The 20,475-nt window shown below is 49.2% G+C and overlaps 1 protein-coding gene across 1 annotated transcript in view; it reads right to left on the bottom strand.

The window, feature by feature from the left end:
* Positions 1 to 20,475, bottom strand: part of LOC116794938 (zinc finger CCCH domain-containing protein 3-like) — a 51,327-nt gene that overhangs the window by 1,028 nt on the left and 29,824 nt on the right. Inside the window, 2 exon segments of the mRNA XM_032704170.1 lie at positions 8,488 to 8,548; positions 8,551 to 8,637. Coding sequence (XP_032560061.1) covers positions 8,488 to 8,548; positions 8,551 to 8,637 — 148 coding nt within the window.

Here is a 20,475-nt window from a genome sequence, read left to right as displayed (position 1 = left end):
AAAGGGAAAAAAAAAAAAAGAAAAAAACAGAAAAAAAAAGGGGAAAGGGAAAAAAAAAAGGGAAAGGGGAAAATAGGAAAGGGGGAAAAGTAGAGGAAAAAAAGGAAAAAAAAGAAAAAAGAAAGGAAAAAGGGAAAGGGGAAAATAGGAAAAGGGAAAAATAGGGAAAGGGGAAAAATAGGGAAAAAGAAAAAAGGATAAAGGAAAAAGGGAAAAAAAGGGAAAGGGGAAAATAGGAAAAGGGAAAAATAGGGAAAAAGAAAAAAGGAAAAAGGGAAAAGGGGAAAAAGGGGAAAGGGGAAAATAGGAAAAGAGAAAAATAGGGAAAAAGAAAAAAGGAAATAGGGAAAAGGAAAAAAAAAAGAAAAAAGGAAAAAAGAGGAGGAACAGAAAAAGGGAAAAGGGAAAAAAGGGAAAGGAAAAAAAGGAAAAGGGAAAAAAAGGGAAAGAAAAAATGGGAAAGGGGAAAAAGGAAAAAAAAGGGAAAACAGAAAAAAGGGAAAGGAAAAAGGAAAAAGGGAAAAAGGAAAAAGAGGAAACAGAAAAAAGGAAAAGGAAAAAAAAAAAAAAACGGGAAAGGGGAAAAAAGGAAAAGAGAAAAAGGTAAGAAGGGAAAAAGGAGAAGAGAAAAAGGGAAAAGGAAAAATAGGGGGAAAGGAAAAAGGAGAAGTGAGAGAAATGGGGAAAATATAGAAAAAGGGCAAAGAAAGGAAGGTAACAAAGGAAAAAAAAATTAAAAGGGGGGAAATGAAAAAGGAAAAACAAGAAAAAGAGGGAAAGGGAAAAGAGGAAATGGAAGAAGAAGAAGAAGAAGAATAAAAGAAAAAAGGGCAAGAAAAAAGGAAAGAGGGAAAAGAGGAAATGGGGAAGAAGAAACAGAAATAAGAAATAAAAAGAGAAGGAAGAGAGAAGAGAGGAATATTCCCAAGTGTCTCTGGGAAAGGGGGAGTACCAGGAACACGAAGGATTAATCCCGAAGCTTTGCCCCACCGAGATCCCATTGTTGTTTTTTTTAAAGCCTCCAAACCAGTCTTGGCACAGAAAGTGGATTATCCTGGGCCACATGTCAGGGCTGCTCCAAACAATCCGGGCCCTGCCTCTCATCCCCCCTCATTAAAGGGATTAAAAAGCCTTCCTATAGAAAATTAAAAATATAGCTTCTTTTTTTTTCCGAGGGGGGAAGGAATGTCACTTTAATGAGATGTCACTGGGGAAGAATGGCTTCGACAGCCCTTCAAAAAAAAACCATAAAAACCCCCAAAAATCCAAGCCTTAAGAACCTCCCTCGGGATTAGGAAAAGGAAATTCAGCACCCAGAACAAAAACGGGGAGAAAACAAAACGGGGAGAAATCCATGACAGGGCCCTTCTTAAAGGAAGGAAAAAAGCTTTTTTTTTCCAAGTTATCTGCTCAAGCCCACACTAAGACCTTAAACCATCTTGTCTGGGAGCTGCTTTATGCTGATGACGCCGCCCTCGTCGCTCACACAGAAGCAGCTCTGCAGAGTTTAACATCCTGCTCTGCTGAGCTCTTTGGGCTGAAGTCAGCTTGAAGAAGACAAAAGTTCTCCATCAACCTGCTCCTCAGGAAGTCTTCCATCATCCCCATATCACCATTCCCCTGGACAAGGTCTGTGACTACACCAGGACATCCCGATTTCCCGGTGGCCACATCTCCTGACAACCCAAAAATCCCACCACATCCCGCCTAAACCTCCTCTCTGTCAGGTTGAAGCCATTCCCTCTTGTCCTGGCACTCCAGGTCCTTGCAAAAATTCCTTCTCCATCTCCCTTTTCCACTCCCTTCAGGTCCTGGAAGGCCACAACTGGGTCACCCTGGAGCCTTCTCTTCTCCAGGCTCAACAATCCCGAATCTCCCAGGGATAGGGAAAGGTGCTCCATCCTTCTAACCATCAACTCCAGAGGGCTTCAGCTGCCTCTGGACAAGGTCTGTGACTCCTGGACATCCAGAAATCCCACCACACCACATCTAAACCTACTCTCTGCCAGGCTGAAGCCATTCCCTCTCATCCTGCCACTCCAGGGCCATGAAAAAATTCCTTCTCCATCTTCCTTTTCCGCTCCCTTCAGGTCCTGGAAGGCCACAACTGGGTCACCCGGAGCCTTCTCTTCTCCAGGTTGTTTTATGCTGATGACGCCACCCTTGTCGCCCACACAGAAGCAGCTCTGCAGCGTTCAACATCCTGCTCTGCAGAGGCTGCTGAGCTCTTTGGGTTGGAAGTCAGCTTGAAGAAGACAGAAGTTCTCCATCAACCTGCTCCTCAGGAAGTCTTCCATCATCCCCATATCACCATTCCCCTGCACTCAGTGCTGGTGAGGCCACACCTGGAGTGCTGTGTCCAGTTCTGGGCCCCTCAGTTCAGGAAGGATATTGAGGTCCTGGAGCAGGTCCAGAGGAGAGCAATGAGGCTGGGGAAGGGACTGAAGCACAAGTCCTCTGAGGAGAGGCTGAGGGAGTTGGGGTTCTTCAGCCTGGAGAAGAGGAGGCTCAAGGGAGACCTCCTCACTCTCTACAACTCCCTGACAGGAAGGTGTAGTCAGGTGGGGGTTGGTCTCTTTTCCCAGGCAACCATCAGCAAGACAAGAGGGTTTGGTCTGAAGTTGTGCCAGGGGAGGTTTAGGTTGGACATTAGGAAGAATTTCTTTCCAGAGAGGGTGGTCAGACATTGGAATGGGCTGCCCAGGGAAATGGTGGATTCTCCATCCCTGGAGATTTTTAAAAAGAGACTGGATGTGGCATCAGTGCCATGAGCTGGGAACCACAGCAGTGTTGGATCAAGGGTTGGACTCGATAATCTCAGAGGTCCCTTCCAACCCAGCTGATTCTATGATTCTATGATTCTGTGATTGGCAAATCAGAGCTCAAATCAGTTTAATTCCCTAGGCAGCCTCATCTCCTCAGACGGTCAGATCGACGGAGAGATAGGCAACAGGTTGGCAAAGGTTATAGTGCCTTTGGAAAGCTCCATAAAAGAGTTTGGCGAAATAAACACTTGAAAAAAAGTACAAAAATCAATGTTTACAGAGTCATAGTGCTGTCTACCCTTTCATATGGATCTGAAACTTGGGTCATCTACCGCCATCATCTGCAACTCCTAGAACGCTCCATCAACACTGCCTCCCTACAATCCTAAACATCCACTGGTCAGATGATGTGACCAATACATCTGTTCTAGAACAAGCAGCAGTCACAAGTATTGAGGCCATGTTGCTGAGAACACAGCTGCGATGGGCAGGGCACGTCTCAAGGATAAAAGATCACCGCCTCCCTAAGATCTTGCTTTATGGTGAACTTGCCACTGGTTGCCGCAAGAGAGGAGCCCCAAAGAGAAGATACAAGGACTCCCTGAAACAACATCTCAGCCTTGGCCATATTGATCATCATAACTGGTCTACTCTGACCTTCAATAGGGAGGTCTGGAGACACATCATCTATAACGCTGCTGATGCTTTTGAGAACTCACGCAGGATCACCCTTGAGGAGAAAAGACAACGCAGAAAGAATCGTGCCTTGCAGAATTTACCACCTAAGGAGTCCTTCTGCTGTGCCTTTTGCAACCGGACGTGCCTGTCTCATATTTCCTTTTTAGCCACCAACCACTTCGGGGCATCATCAGGACAAGATAAACAACTTAGAAAACTGTGTCTGAAACAGAAATTAAGTTGGGATTTTGCAGGTTCCCCCACACACACTTTGGAGAAGTATCACCTCTGAACTGGTCTGCAGGAATTTGGGATCCCAACTCTTGGATCCTTCAAGAGGAAGAAATAAACGGATCAAGGAGAGAAGGGAGAGTTTGCTGAGATCTTTAAAATCTCCATCCCTGTCTCTCTCAATATATGGGAATGTCGACTAAAGCCGCTCCCCTCGGAGTGTTCGGGGAAGCCGACGTCCACAGTTTTCCCTGCTTTCTCTGCTCCTTTGGAGATGACCACGGCCCAGAGCTGGAGAAATATGGATTTGCTCCATCCATCGTGAGTTATGATCCCAAATTCTGCTCTGAGTTCCCAGCTCCAATTGCTGCTGCCTCTGGGATCATGGGATGGTTGGGTGGGAAGGGACCTTCAGGTCATCCGGTTCCACCCTCTGCTGTGGGCAGCGACACCTTCCACTATCCCAGGCTTCTCCAAGCCCTGTCCATGGACAATTCCAGGGATGGGGCAGCCACAGTTTCTCTGGGAAACCTGTGCCCACCACCTCCAATCCCAAGTTGGGTTGTACGACAACCAACGTCCAGCGATGGATCTCAAGCGCTTCCCAACGGTTTCCATGAACGCCGTAAGAGAGGTTAGCTGAATCCATCCCATTCCCACAATGGGCTGGACTTCCCAAGGAGCCTTGGGAGTGCAACCAAAAGGCTTGGAACCAATGGAATTTTGTTCTGGCAAGTCAACCCTACAGTTCTGTGTCCTGCGGGAATTGGACATGGGAATTATCACGGACCCAACGGGGCACATGTGACTCTATCCTGGAACCCAAGGCCTTCACTCAACCCTTGGTGAATCTCCAAGGATTTAGGGAGAAAGGGATAACTTACACGCCAAGAGCACACCAGGACTGGCACCCGCAGCTCCGGAATAACATGGAAAATGTTCTCCCATGGAGGGGGAAGCCAAGGGACCACGGGGACAGGGAGGTGGCACTGGATGGTCTCATCCCTGCAAGTGTCCAAGGTCAGGTTGGACGGGCCTTGGAGCAATCTGGGATAGCGGGAGGTGTCCCTACCTTGGAACTGGATGCTCTTCAAAGGTCACTTCCAACCCAAAGCATTCCATGATTCCATGAACCGGGCGATGAGTTGGGTCAACTGGTTGGCGACTGATGTCCAAAAACCAGAGAGAGAGTAGAAAGAAGCTGGAAACCAAACCCAACTGGCACGAAGGAAGGGTGGGACAAGGAGGTTGGTGTGTCCAGGTGAACTGGCACAACATCCCAAAATCCTGCAGATGGCCACCTGCCAGGGATGGGGTTTCCTCTCCTCTGGATGTTCGGCCATAGATCTCATTTCCCTCAGGCAGTGGCACTTGGACCCACCACTGTGGTTGAGTCCCATTTCAAACCCAACATCCTCCACTTTACCAAACCCTACATCCCCTTTACCTTCCAACCCAAACCCTAAAGGATTTAGGATCCTTGAAACCAGGGAAAAAAATCCTGCAATGGCAGAACCATTTCATTGGAAAAGATCTCCTGGATCACCGAGTCCAACCTTTGATCTACCCCCAGCCAGAGCACTGAGTGCCACGTCCAGTCCTTCCCTGGACACCTCCTAGGGACAGTGACAATGGAAAATATTTTCTCCCAAATCCCTTCAACGCTCCAGGTCACGGAACAGACAAAAAACACCCCAAATAAACAGGGAATCAACAAAGCTCAACAAGAAAACAAAACTAAACCACCCGGTCCTTTTTCCTGAGCCGGCATTTCTCTGCCAAATGTTGGATTATCTTGTTCTTTACTTATTTATAGAACTGGAGGGGTTGGATTGTCCCTCAGGACGCGCCGTGAAGTTTTTGGGAAAACATGTCGGATTCTTTGCAGAAAGGTGACTTTTGTTTTTCCACACTCGCAGCAGGATTTAGGAAAAAATCTCTTCAAACTGGGTCAGCGCTCGACTCGCAGCTCGGGGGTCTCTGAACACGAGGCTGAGGACTCTGCACTCCAAAAATGTGGCTTAAAAGCGCCTCTGGATGTCCAGGGTTGGAGTCTCCTGCTGGAGTTCAGAGAATCCTACAATGGTCTGACTTGGGATGCACAAGGATCACGAGTCCAACTCCTGGACATCCCAAAAATCCCACCACATCCTACCTAAACCTACTCTCTGTCAGGTTGAAGCCATTCCCTCTCATCCTGTCACTTCCAGGGCCTTGCAAAAATTCCTTCTCCATCTTTCTTTTCCGCTCCCCTCAGGTCCTGGAAGGCCACAATCGGGTCACCCTGGAGCCTTCCCTTCTCCAGGATGAACGATCCCAATCTCCCAGGGATAGGGAAAGGTGCTCCAATCCTTCTAACCATCAACTCCAGGAGGCTTCAGCTGCCTCTGGACAGGTCTGTGACTCCTGGACATCCCAATTTCCCGGTGCCGGCGTCTCCTGACACCACGGGAAGAGCTTGGAAGCATCCATCAAAACTCCTCCTGACGGAAGAGGCCGTGAAGGGAGGGGACATCCCTTCCCAAGATTTTTTTTTATTTAAGGGATGACCAACCTCAAAGTCAACAGGAAGCAAATCCCAGCCCTCGGGAGTCGCGCTCCGGCAAAGCAGAGGGAGGGAAGGGGAGGAGTGAAAAAGGAGGATCAATAAATCTTCCCCTCATTCACGACGATCCGGAGCTCTTATTAAGTAAATTAATTTCAGTTAATTTAACTCGATCATGACTTCCCGATCACGGTGATTTAGTGAGGGAGGGGGGGGAAATTGCATTAGGAAAGGCCACACTGGCTTGGATGGAAAGAGGGAAGAAAATGAGATCCACTTAGGAGCGTGAATTATATGGAAATAGCGGGTGTAAATTTAACCTTATCGAGAGAGGGGAAATTATCTTCATAAATTGGGAGGAATGGGCCCCGGGTCACTTATAAATCTATTTAAAACCAAAATATTACCAAAAGTGGAGGAAAATTAATTTCAATATACTCCACCTCCTCGCCTCGAGGCCAAGTCAGCGGCAGGGCAGAGTTTAAGGCAAGTCGGCGATGATCGGGGGGCGGAACTCATTCCCGAGGGATCGGGATCAGGTGTCTCCTGCCGCTCTCCCCGGCACTCGTTTCCCAAAGCCACGCCCCTCGTCACCTATTCCAGCGCATTTCTTGGCAACAAGGGTGACATCCCGGATGCCCCAGAGCGAGTAAAGCCCTGGGATGTCACTTCTGGACATCCCAAAACTGGATTTCATGGAAGGAGTTGCTCCTCAGTGGCAGTTGGGAAGAAATTTGGGAGCAGAGTGCGGCACCACCGGTTGAATTCCCACTTTTGGCTTAAGAACAGGACGTTAAAAATATCATATATTATAAAATATTATAAGTATTAAAAGCAGAATGTTACAGAAATGTTAAAATAATTAAAATCATTAAAAATCATTAAAAATAATTGTCCAATCAGGAGGAAAGATAAAACTCAATGTCCCATCATCACCAGAGCGGTTCCTTCCTTTGGGAAGAGCAAGGAAAATCAGGAAAAAAGGAGTTCCTTGTGGTAGATCCGTGAGGATGCTCCGAAGGACGGAGAGGAAAAAAACCCTAAAACCACAGGAGAAGAATTTTCCACGTGCTCCCTCCAGACAGGCCGGATGATGGATCGCCCCCAACGAAGGTAATTTGGGATTTACGGCTCCGTGAAACCACAATTGTTTCAATTTGCTGCCGGCGTTTCATCCGAATTCGTCTGGAGCAGCTGGAAGATCTCGGCTCCGTCGTTTAACGGAGTCAGAGATGGATAGGGATGAAATGGGAATGAGGTCATTCCGCTGGAAAATCGTTGCTGGGTTGGGCAAGACCCACCACCCCCATTCCAGAGGCTCCTGCTCTGGTCCTGCCTGATTCCCATTCCTGAAGCTTCTCCCCTTCCTGTCTCTCACCACGGATCCTCCATCAGATGATGACGGGAAGAGCCGGAGTGGAACACAAAGAGCACAAACTGTTCTCTGGTAATTAAGGCTGAAGTTCATGGAATCTTGGAATGGTTTGGGTTGGAAGGGACCTGCAAGATTATCCAGGTCCAACCTCCTGCCATGGGCAGGGACACCTCCCACCATCCCAGGTTACTCCAACCTGGCCTTGGACACTTCCAGGGATGGGGTAGCCACAACTTCTCTGAGAAATCCATCCCAGCCTCCCAGGGAAGAATTCCTTCCCGATATCCCATCTAACCTCGCTGGCATTTTGAGGGGGACGATGAGTCACACCCAAGCTAAAAGCATCCAAAATCTGAGGTTTAACCAAACCTAGCACTTCCAAAAGCCCCTTTTTTAACAGCACCAATTATTCCCAGGACCTTCCCACTCCTACACAACCTCCAAGTTTTCCCTTGGCCTCCGAGATGCTCCCTGGAAGCATCTCCAGCCCATTTAGGAAGACTCTGACTCAAGGCTACAGCACCATCCTTGGATGACACCCTTTTCCAGGCGGGTGCCGACATATTTCCAGATGGGGAAAACCGGGAAAAGAGGTGACTTTGTGTCGGCACCCTCCATCCCGGGGAAGGTTTGGAGCATCTCCCTCCCACCCGACAACGCGCCGACACATTTATTCCTCCTCCTTCCAGCTAATTTAACTGCTCCAGGGAAACAAGTGATTCCAAGGGGGAATTAATCAGGAGCTTAACCCGACGACTAAAACCATTTTCCACTTGAAGTCAATAAGCCTGGTTTTAGAAGGACCAAACAAACAGGGAATAACATGGAGCCAGCGTGGGAATTGGCCCGGCTCCCGCACCCCAACAGCTGCATTTTAGGGATGGAAAAATTACCTGGATGTCCCGGGGCGCCTGGTCTTCCAGGTGGGAATGGGGCTGGAGAAGGAGGACAGGCTGGAGTGGCCACGTTCTTCTTCACGATCCTGTAGCGGGTCTTGATCACCTTGTTGGAAGGGGGGCTCCTGGCCAAGGGGAAGTTGGATCCTAGGAGGAAGAACATGGAAAAAAAAGAACTTGGAATTTGGGTGCGGATGGGACAGGAGGGATCTCACCAATAGAATTGTTAAGGCTGGAAAAGACCTTTAAAAGATTTTTTCAAGTCACGGAATCGCGGAACAACAGAATATTCCAACCATCAGAGGTTCTGTGTCCAACTTAGGTGCTGCCCAACTCCTTAGAACCTGGAAAAGGGATGGAAGAGCCCTGGGATGTGCCAGGGATGGGACAAACCCCGGCGGATGGTAACGGGAAGGGCCTGGTGGCCTTGCGGGTGTTGGCTCCAGCAACCCCTCAGCAAAACTCCACCAGGGGAATCATGGATTCCCCAACACCTCGATCCCAATATCCCCCCTGGAAAAGGATTTATCCATTCAATTCAGTATTTTTCATCCCTGGAAGCATCCAAAACCAGGCTGGATGGGGCTTGGAGCAACCTGGGACAGCGGGAGGGGTCGGACTGAATGATCTTTCCCTTTCGAAATCCCTAATCATCCCGGGATTCTCCACTTCCCAGGATGACCCACACGCCGGGATATTGCATGGAACATTCCCTGCATTCCCAATTCCCAACTCCGTTTTCTCCCCCTCTTGGACAGCGAGGTCATTTTTTTCCCTGGCTTTCAGGGAATGCGTCCAATGTCCCAACTTCTACAACCTCCAGCTGGAAGTTCCCAGATAATTAAAGCTGACCCTCCATGCCCAGACCCAGCCTTGTCGGTTTAGACCTGATTTAAAGGGTCGGCTGTTTTCTTGGAGATCCTCTCCATAAAATTCACGGTAGGTTCAGAGGGGAAAAGCGGGAGTCATTATTCCCCCTGGAAACATTGTCCCCATCCCAACGTTTCTCTCGGCCAGAGGAGGGAGAATATCCCATCCCACTTAAATTCAGGATGCTGGAGCGGTGTCCAAACAGGAAAAATAGGCAAATATGTTTTGGAGTCAATCTTATTCCTTAGAAATCAGGGAGCAGCTTCCCCCTGTCCCTGCAACAGCAGCGACATCAATCCATGGATTTACACTTTCACACAGGGAATATTTTCCTTCTTGAGCGTTCCCAACAAGTTTGTGTTGGGTTTGGGAAAGAATAGGCGACACAGATTTCCGCTCCCAAACTCAGCCAGCCTCCTGATGGTGAGGGAAGGAGAAACCCAAGCTCTGCCAGGACGGAAAAATCCTGGAATTTTTCCTAATAAAGACGTTCCTCGACTCGATACCGCGGGATAAATGAGCACTGAGGAAGGAGCACATGGAGGGATTCACATCCCTGAAAGCCCCAACATCACACAAACATTCCCTTTTCTACAGCTGCAATAAAATTTGGGAAGTGTTTGGGATAAATATCTCACCCAGCTCAGCCTTGGCATTGCTCCTGCCCACGCCACAGGAGACGGAACCTCCAAACCCCGGATGAAGCCAAGATCCCAAGTCCAAAAGGTAATTTTAAGACTCCTTCCCATCCCTTCGACTCCTATGTGGGACTTTGGCTTAATTGACACATGGAAATAATGTTCCCATGCAAATTATTTTGGGCATCAGCAATTTTGGTCATGGAATCACGGAATGGCTCGGGTTGGAATGGATCTTAAAGATCATCTCATTCCAAGCCTTCTCCCACGGGCAGGGAATGATGCTTCCAAGACCACTGTTGGGAAAACAGGGAGCGTCCCTAAAATCAGAAGTGCTACAAAGGACATTCCAAGGAAAGGTTCCTTAAGTCCTTCACTGGTTAATGTTGAACGGATGGAAAAGTAGGAAGATAAAAGAAGTCACTTCGAGAGTTTCTGGGGATTTGGAATAAGAATTAAAATAGAAGAAATTCCGATAAAACAGGAGGTTTTGTGCTGCCTCCAGCTCTGGGATCTCCAACAGCAGAGGAATGTGGAGCTGCTGGAGAAATTCCAGAGGAGGCCACAGAGATGATCCAAGGGCTGGAGCCCCTCTGCTCTGGAGCCAGGCTAGGAGAGCTGGGAATGTTCACCAGGGAGACCTGAGAGCCCCTTGCAGGGCCTAAAGGGGCTCCAGGAGAGCTGGAGAGGGAGTTGGGACAAGGGATGGAGGGACAGGACACAGGGAGTGGCTTCCCAGGGTTAGATGGGATATTGGGAAGGAATTCTTGGCTGGGAGGGTGGAGAGGGGCTGGAATGGATTTCCTGGAGAAGCTCTGACTGTCCCATCCCTGGGAGTGTCCAAGGCCAGGTTGGAGCAACCTGGGATGGTAGGAGGTGTCCCCTGCATATAGGCAGGGGGTTGGAATTCCATGACCTTCAAAGTTCCCTTCTAGTCCCAAATCATTCCACAACTTGGTGACGGGAGGAATCGAAACTTTGGAGGTGAGGGAAGAAGCAAGAGAGGAAAGACGACAGAGACACAAACTGGTTTCCATCACAGTTTCCCCATCCCAGGATTTTTTGGCTCCCACCAAATTCCTCAGGGTAGCGCCTGAATCGCCGCCTAACCTTGGACACTTCCAGGTATGGGGCAGCCGCAGCTTCTCTGGGAATTCCATCCCAGCCCCTCACCACCCTCCCAGGGAAGAATTCCTTCCTGATATCCTATCCAACTCCACCCTGTGACACTTTTGTCCCCTGGATGTGTGGACACATCCAGCCCCTCATGGATACAGCCCACGTCCCCAAACACAACCCCAACAGCAACCACACCCTCAAAGCAGTTCCTTCCCACCGGGAAAGAGCCACAATCCAACCCCCTCCCCAGACAACACCAGCACAAGTCAATCCTTCCCTCTTCCCAAAATTACTAAACCAGGAATTCACCGGATCCATAATTAACACCTTTTTTTGCCCGAGCTGCCACTAATCAACCCAGAAGCTCATCAGGCAAGAAACACAGGTCCCAAATCGTGGTTGTCTCCCCCTCCTCCTCCTCCTCCTCTTCCTCCTCTTCTTTCCCAAACCGGGCTGGCACCTGGAAACTCTATTCCCGGCGGTAATTGGATGGCGCATTCAAGCCGGAGCAGCTCTTTGGGAAGCGCTCCCGGCATTAACCACCTCCTCAAAGAGCCTCTCGGCAGAGCCGTGCTCTCTATTATGACTTGCTTGCCGAGGGGTTTTGTGTAGATAATCATGTTATTTAGCCGGGATGTTGGTTTAATTCCCTTCATTACAGGCTCCCGGGGTTGTAATTTTTCCCTCTCCGCGTGATGAATTCCCGGTGGCACATTTCACTCAAATCAAACACTCCAGGCTTTATTACAAACAATACCCCGGCGTCCCCCGTTATCAGCCCGGCGCACGCGTCCCCCCCCTCCCCGCCGCGATCCGGAGGTCACTCCTAATGACTAATCGATCTCATTAGCTTTCCTAATTAAAAACTTACTACCGCAGTGGAAGACAAAGTACAAAAAAACTGCTGGCATCATATTCGGGGGGATATGAGCCTCGTTTATCAGCCGGGGCCCAGCCTTGCTGAGCTCGGGGTTTCTTCGGAGAAGCGAATCCCGAGCGCAGAATGCCAGAATCCCGGAATGAAACCGGGTTGGAAAGACCCCCAAGATCGGCGAGTCCAATCCCTGCCCCAACCCCACCTTGGCACCCAGCCCATGGCACCGAGTGCCACGTCCAGGCTCTGCTTCAACACCCCCAGGGATGGAACTCCACCCCCTCCCTGGGCAGCCCATTCCAAGGTCTGATCCCTCTCTCTGGAAAGAATTTCTTCCCAATGACTGATCTAAACCTCCCCTGGCACAGCTGGAGATTGAGCCCTCTTGTCCTACTGCTGGTTCCTGGGAGCAGAGTTCGACCCCCCCGGCTCCCCCCGTCTGTCAGGGAGTTGCAGAGAGTGAGGAGGTCTCCCCCAAGCCACCTCCTCTCCAGGTTCAGCCCCCCCAGCTCCCTCAGCCTCTCCTCATGGGAATTGTGCTCCAGACCCTTCCCCAGCCTCGTTGCTCTTCTCTGCACCTGCTCCAGCCCCTCCCTGTCCTTCCTGAACTGAGGGCCCAGAGCTGGACACAGCACTCGAGGTGAGGTCTCACCAGCACTGAGTCTAGGGGAAGAATCCCTTCCCTGCTCCTGCTGCCACACTGCTCCTGATCCAGACCCCCGCTCCCATGGAAAGAATCACAGGGTGAACTCCAGTCGTGGAGTTGTTAAGGCTGGAAAAGAGCTTGAAAGTCATAGAGCTGCAGAGGGGCCCAGAGAGGCTGGAGAGATGGGATGAATCCAATGGGATGAGGTTCAACAAGGTCAAGAGGCAGGTCCTGCACTTTGACCACAACAACCCCCTGCAGCGCAGGGACAGAGTGGCTGGAGAGAGGGATCTGGGGGTGTGGATGGACAGCAGCGGGACACGAGCCCAGGGGTGCCCAGGGGGCCAAAAAAGCCAATGGATCCTGGCCTGGATCGGGATCAGTGTGGCAGCAGGAGCAGGGAATCGATTCTGCCTCTGGACTCAGTGCTGGTGAGGCCTCACCTCGAGTGCTGTGTCCAGCTCTGGGCCCTCAGCTCAGGAAGGACATGGAGGGGCTGGAGCAGGTGCGGAGAAGAGTAACGAGGCTGGGGAAGGGTCTGGAGCACAATTCCCATGAGGAGAGGTTGAGGGAGATGGTGGGGTTCAGCCTGGAGAGGAGGAGGCTCAGAGGAGACCTCCTCACTCTCTGCAACTCCCTGACAGGAGGGGGGAGCCGGGGGGGGTGTGTCAGGCTCTGCTCCCAGAAACTAGCAGTAGGCCAAGAGGGGACAGCCCTGAGCTGTGCCAGGGGAGGTTTAGGTTGGACATTGGGAAGAAGTCTTTCCAGAGAGAGGGACCAGACCTTGGAATGGGCTGTCCACGGAGGGGGTGGAGTCCCCGTCCCAGAGGGTGTTGAAGCAGAGCCTGGACATGGCACTCGGTGCCATGGGCTGGGTGCCAAGGTGGGGTTGGGGCACGGGTTGGACTCGACGATCTCAGGGGTCTTTTCCAATCCGGTTCGCTCTGGGATTCTGTGAGTCCAACTGGTCAAGGCCACCACTAAACCACATCCCCGAGTGCCACATCCATATGGATTCAATCCCTCCAGGGACAGGGATTCCATAGCTTCCAACACCTGAGCGTCCCTCCAGGGAGGAAATTTTCCCTGATATCTCACCAAAACCTTCCCTGGTGCAATTTGAGGCCATTTCCTCTCATCCAACGCTGACCTGGAGATGGGAAATCGGCTGCCAAAACCTCTTCCCAGGGTGGATCCAGGACTCAGTAGCTTAGGAAAGGTTGGATGCAACAGGAGCAGGAGGGTCCTTCCTTCTGCTCGATTTTGCTGCAGGAGGTGCCAGGAATTGGCTCCCTCGGGAAGAGGAAGCAGGGAGGGCAAAAGCAGGGCTGGCTCCTGGGATGTTCTGCCCGGAAAAAAGTCTGGAAAGACCTTCTTGTGGTCTTTCAGGATTTAAAAGGGGATTAAAGAAAATGGGGAGGGACTTGAGACATGGGATGGAGAGACAGGACGGAGGGAATGGCTTCCCACTGCCAGAGGGCAGGGAGAGATGGGATACTGGGAAGGAATTCTTCCCTGGGAGCGTGGTGAGGGGCTGGAATGGCATTCCCACAGAAGCTGTGGCTGCCCCATCCCTGGAAGTGTCCAAGGCGAGGTTGGACAGGGCTTGGAGCAACCTGGGCTAGTGGAAGGTGTCCCTAAAAACCGTGTGGATGCAGCACTTGGGATTGCTGGAGAACAACTGGACCTGATGATCTTGGAAGTCTGTTCCAAGCTTAGTAATTCCAGGATTCTGAGACTCTAAATCCCTGAGGAAAAGAGGAAGATGATGCCGCTCGGGGTGGATTAGGGAAAAGCCGCAATATTGGTGGGGTAAATCCTGTCCAGCCACTGCTGGGAAAACCAGGAATTTAAAAAGCCAAGGGAACTTCAGGAGCGCGGATTCCCAAATTTCAGAGATTATTGCTGCCTTTGGAAAAGGATACGGGATAGAAAAACTTCCTGGATGGGCACAGGAATGGGGAAAAGAACTGAAGGGAGCATCCAGGTCTCCCATCCCTAATCCTTGGCCAACGTGCCCCTTCCCACGTGTGTCTGTAGGGTGTTGATGCCGAGCTGTTCCAGCACTGCCGTTAATCCCGATCGGAGCGGGCCGGGAGCAGTGAGTGACAGGTCTATTGATCTCCCAGCACTTGGAAGCGAGACGAGAGAGCAGGAACAAAATGCAAATGGGGAAGCAGGAGCTGAACGTTTGAGTCGTGGTCAGGATCATCCCCGGATCCCAGGAAAACCTCGGGAATGCAGCAAGACCAAGCCAAGAGGCCTTTGGAACTTGGTCATGATGAAACCGTCAGGGAAAAACTCAAAGGAGAGGCCAAAAACCTCTGATAAAACTGGATTGTGCTTTCCAAACATGAGGGAGAAAAATAGAGGGATAATAAGGATTATTAGGAAGCACCAGCAAATCCCAGTTCCCCATCCAGGCTCTGGGGTGAGCAGGGATGGAAAAAACACAAACTCGGAAGCCAAAGGAGCTCCAAAAAGAAGGGAAAATCTCTGCCCAAGGGTTTCCTGAAAGCAAACACTTCCCAAGGTGGAAATGATCCCTCACCACGGGATTTGCTCCAGGGTTGGAAGTGAAGATCCAAGGAAACCCAAACCCACCGTTATCTCGTCCTCGGATCCCAGAATGGAGCAGAACCTCACCCCAAACCACCCCAGGCTGCAGCAGCAGGACAATCCCCATGGGTGGGGATCCTCCGGGATGGCACGGCTCCCAATATCCCTTTTTTCCATGGGAAAAGGCATCCCTGACCTGAGAAACTCATGTGGTGGTTGGGATGACCAATGTCACGGAGCGAGCCCCTCACGTCTCCCTCCTGGAAAATCCCAGCAGGCCCACGTCCTAACGGATCCGATCCTTCTGCACCAAGGGCTCCCACCTCAGGGATGAAGGGAAGGTGGTGGATGGAGTTTTTTGGGATTTTAGCAGGAATTCCTTCTGGACAAGTTGTCCAACTGGGAGCGGAGCAGCACACGGAGCGATGGGACAAGAACTGGGTGGATGACGGAGCTCCAAGTGGGGAGAGGGAATGTGGTTGGTGATCCATCCCCAGTCATGTTCCCAAGCCCTGGAAGTGTCCAAGGCCAGGTTGGATGGGGCTTGGAGCAACCTGGGACAGTGGAAGGTGTCCAGCTGCAGGAGAACGGGAAAACACACAGGGAATGCCCCTCCATCTCTGCCAGAACCGGCTCTGGAGGGATCTCAAGCAGGTCCAAGGGCATTTTTGGGGGCAGGAGAGGAGTTTTCCGCCAGAAAAAACCTCAACAGCAAGAGGACTGTGGGAAGTCCTGATGGCAAGGATGGATCAGCCTTGATCCCGCTGATCCCCTCGATCCCAACAGCAGATTACAGGGATTGAGGATCCCAGTCATTGCCCTCGGGATCAATCCAGAGCCAGGTTGCTCCAAGCCCCGTCCAATGTGGCCTTGGACACTTCCAGGGATGGGGTAGCCACAGCTTCTCTGGGAATTCCATTCCAGACCCTCACCACCCTCCCAAGGAAGAATTCCTTCCCAGTATCCCATCTAACCCTGGGAAGCCATTCCCTGTGTCCTGTCCCTCCATCCCTTGTCCCAAATCCCTCTCCAGTTCTCCTGGAATCCCTTTAGGCCCTGGAAGGGGCTCCAAGGTTTTCTTGGATCCTTCCCTTCTCAGCGCTGGATGCAGAGATGGAAAACAATCCAATCCCTCTGCGGATTATCCCCATCCTGAATACCAAGTACTTCCCTGGATGGGAAAACCTGTGGATGGGAACAGAACAGCAAATGGAGGGAAAAACTGAGGAAGACAAAGAGGAGTTGGGATAAACCAGGAATCATGGAATGCTCTGGGTTGAAAGGGACCTTCAATACCATCCTACTGTGGGCAAGGACACTTTCCGCTAGACCAGGCTGCTCCAAGCATTTGGAACAGGGATAAATCCATGGGAAACCTGAACAAAAAGGCACCACAAGCACCCGGAAGCACCCGGAGGACGACACCCCCGAGCCGGTGCTTTTTGTCCCGACTCTCAACTCAGCCAAATCCCTGAAGTTCCGAAAAGGCTTTGGGGACGACCGTGATACCGTTAGGAATTCAGCGTGGAAGCAGACGCCGGCATTAGGGAACGATTATCCCGGAGAGCGTTCCAGATGTTCGCGCAGAAGGGCCCAGTGGGAGGCGAACGATGTCGCGCCCGGAATGAGCTTCCGAAAGGACCATCCTCGGGAATTTAATTCCCACACTTGTTCAGTTTGGGAGCTCTTTCTGCTGGAATGTAAACGATGCTTAATAGGGAATAAATCTGACGGATCAGAAGTGCTTTCCCTGGGAGCTGGAGTGCGGTGACTGCTCCGAATGTCACATTCCGGAGAAGGGCGGGATTTGGAGCCGACGGGTTTTAGAGGGCTCTGAACCCGCTGGAATAGTTGTTTGGCCCAGCAGGTGCTTTAGGCTGGGAATATTTAGGGAATTAATACCAAATCTGCCTGGGAATATTTAGGGGATGAATAGGTAATCTGCTCAGATAATTTCATTGCGCTCATGGATCCCACCTGGAGCGACGCTGGATTGGTGGCTCCCAGAGTTCAACTGTAAGGAAATACCCCTTTTAGCAGGAAATCATGGAATAGTTTGAGTTGGAAGGGGCCTTAAAGATCATGGAATTCCAGCCCCCTGCCGTGGGCAGTGACACCTTCCACCGTCCCAGAGAATATCGGGAAGAGTAGCGTCTTTGACTCAGCAATTCCAGCACCAAAATCCAAACTGTGACAGAAACGCTGGCAAATATCCCGGGATATTTGGGGATATTTGGATTGTGCTTTCCAAACATGAGGGAGAAAAACAGAGGGATAATAAGGATTATTAGGAAGCACCAGCAAATCCCAGCTCCCCATCCAGGCTCTGGGGTGAGCAGGGATGAAAGAAACATGAACTCGGAAGCCAAAGCAGCTCCAAAAAGAAGGGAAAATCTCTGCCCAAGAGTTTCCTGAAAGCAAACACTTCCCAACACGGAAATGATCCCTCAACACAGGATTTGCTCCAGGGTTCCAATCCCTGTGCCCTCCAACCCCAAACTACAGACAGAGGCGGGGATGGCCGGAGCCAACAAGGTCTCGGTGGGGACAGGAGGACACGTACCCTGTCACCAGCCCCCAGTAATCCCAGGAATTCCAGTTCCATCCCACCCCCATTCCCGTGGAGGAAAAGCCCTTCCCGGGCTTCCACACCGAATTCCTAACGGTATCACGGTCATTCCCAAAGCCTTTTTGGAACTCCAGGGATTTGGTCGAGTCGGGACAAAAAGCGCCGGCTCGGGGGTGTCGTCCTCCAGGTGCTTCCGGTGGGATGGGAAACACCAAAACCATTTGGATTAGGGTGGAGAAGCTGTGGTGGGATTTTGTTCAGGTTTTCCATGGATTTATCCACCGGGGCGGACAAGCCTCCTCCAGATGAGGAGACACCCCATTATCCATCAGGATCAGCCAGAGGTGGCCACACTGAAGTCACTCCCCCCACCATCATGATCATTCCCAAAGCCTTTTTGGAACTCCAGGGATTTGGCCGAGTCGGGAGCCAGGACAAAAAGTGCCAGTTCGGGGGTGTTGTCCTCCAGGTGCTTCCGGTGGGATCCAGGTTTTCCCATAAATTTATCCACGGGGGCGGACAAGCCTCCTCCAGATGAGGAGACACCCCATTATCCATCAGGATCAACCAGAGGTGGCCACACCGAAGTCACTCCCCCCCCCCCCCCCTTTTCCCAGCTCCGGGGGCGTTAAAAAGCCGGAACGTGTCCCCAGAGCCTCGGCCCTTGTTCCAACACAACCCTTATTATTACGACAAAAGGGGGCGGGCGGGGGGGGGTTTTCCTTCCCCCTTTCCCACAGGGAATGATTATTAATGTGCTTCCAGGAGCTGGGTTTCTCCGGAGGAGGGAGCGGGAAGGCAGGGAAAGGCTGACAAACACCCTCTCCTCCCCCCCCACCCCGGATCACGGCGGGAGCTGCCAGGGGGTCTCGTCCTAACAAGGCGCAGATGGAAGGCGGTTGGAATAACAAAGGATGAATTTTGATGAGTCTAATAAATCACTCCACTTTTCCAGCTCTTGATCGTTCCCGGCACTTCAGGCACGAAGAAAAAAAAAAAAAGAGGAAAAAAAAAACCCCGGCTTTTAATCCAAGGGAGGGTTCAGGGAGCTCCTGTGGTGGTTCTGCCCCCCCCGGAATGGTGGGAGTGCGTGAGGGGCTGGGAAAATCCGTTTGCGTTCCGGCTCTGGGATGGGTTTAATTGTTTTTATTTGCATTTTTATCATTTAATTTTTTTTAATTTAATTTTTATTTAATTTTCATTTTAATTTTTATTTTTGTTTCTTTTTATTTAATTTTTATTTAAGTTCTTTTTAGGTTTTAATTTTTCATTTAGTTTTTCATTTAAATTTTTGATTTAATTTTATATTCCAATTTTTCATTTAAATTTTTGATTTAATTTTATATTCCAATTTTTCATTTAAATTTTGATTCAATTTTATATTCTAATTTTTCATTTAAATCTTTATTAATTTTTTATTTAACTTTTTATTTAATTTTACATTTTAATTTTTTATTTAAATTCTTTTCATTTGTTTTTTATTTAACTTTTTTATTTTAATTTTCAATTTATTTTTATTTTAATTTTGTATTTCATTTTCATTTAATTTTAATTTAAATATTTTTATTCAATTTTTCTTTAATTTTTATTTGATTTTTTATTTAATTTTTCATTCAATTTTTACTTAAATTCTTTTATTTAATTTTTATTCATTTTCTTACTTTAATTTTTTATTTAACTTTTATTTAAATTTTTATTTCATTTTTAAATTTAATTTATTATTTTAATTTTTTATTTGATTTTTATTTTAATGTTTTAATTTAACTTCTACTTAATTTTTTATTTATTTATTACTTTATATTTTTTATTTGACTTTTTAAATTTTTTAAATTTCTCTTATTGAGCTTCTATTTAAATTTTAATTTATTTTTTATTTAATTTTTATTTATTGTCATTTAAACTTTTAATTTAAATTTTTCCATTTAATTTTTATTTAATTTTCAATTAAATTTTCATTTATCTTTTTCATTTAAATGTTTTATTTAAATTTTTTATTCAATTTTTTTTTATTTAACATTTTCCTATTTAAATCTTTTTAATTGAAATTTAACAAAGAAAAATTCCCTCCCTCAAAGCCATTTTTCCAACCGGAGGCCACCCAGTTTTTCCCTTTCCTCACTTATCCATTGAAAAAAACCCTGCTCTGACTCGGAACTTGGATAAACTCAGAGTAAAACTTCGCAGGTTCATTAAGAACCTTTTAATTCCCCTTTCCAAACTTTTTTCTGAAGCAGGAGATGGACAAGCTCCAAATCCATCCCGAGAAACAAAAGGATTCAACTCCCAGTTGGAAGCACTGAGCCCGCGCACACGGATTTGCCGAGGGGAGGATCTGCCAAAGGGCCGGGAAAGCATCACATCCATGGAAAAAAAGAGTCAAGATGTTGATTTTCTTCCCAAAAAAACACTCCTGGAACATCCCAGACTGTGCCCGGCAGAGGAGAACGGAGTCAAAGTCGGAGCCTCCGCGACCATTCCCACTTGGAATGAGAGGGCCTTGAAGGTCCCTTCCAACCCAAACCATTCCATGACTCCACGTGGTTGAGCCAAGGAGGACACGACTGCTCTGCAATCCCTCGGGATCAAACATGGGAATGAGACCTCCAGGAGCTTTGAATCCTGGGAAAAAACCCATCCTGATGATCCCAGAATCATTTAGGTTGGGAAAGACCTCTGATTCCTCCCCGGAATTGTCCAGGCTTGGAACGGG

The sequence above is a fragment of the Chiroxiphia lanceolata genome, chromosome 1 (genome assembly GCF_009829145.1).
Source record: "Chiroxiphia lanceolata isolate bChiLan1 chromosome 1, bChiLan1.pri, whole genome shotgun sequence".
In the NCBI taxonomy this organism is placed as follows: Eukaryota; Metazoa; Chordata; class Aves; order Passeriformes; family Pipridae; genus Chiroxiphia; species Chiroxiphia lanceolata.
Note: the sequence above shows the minus strand (reverse complement) of the source record. Positions and strands in the feature narration are given on the sequence as shown.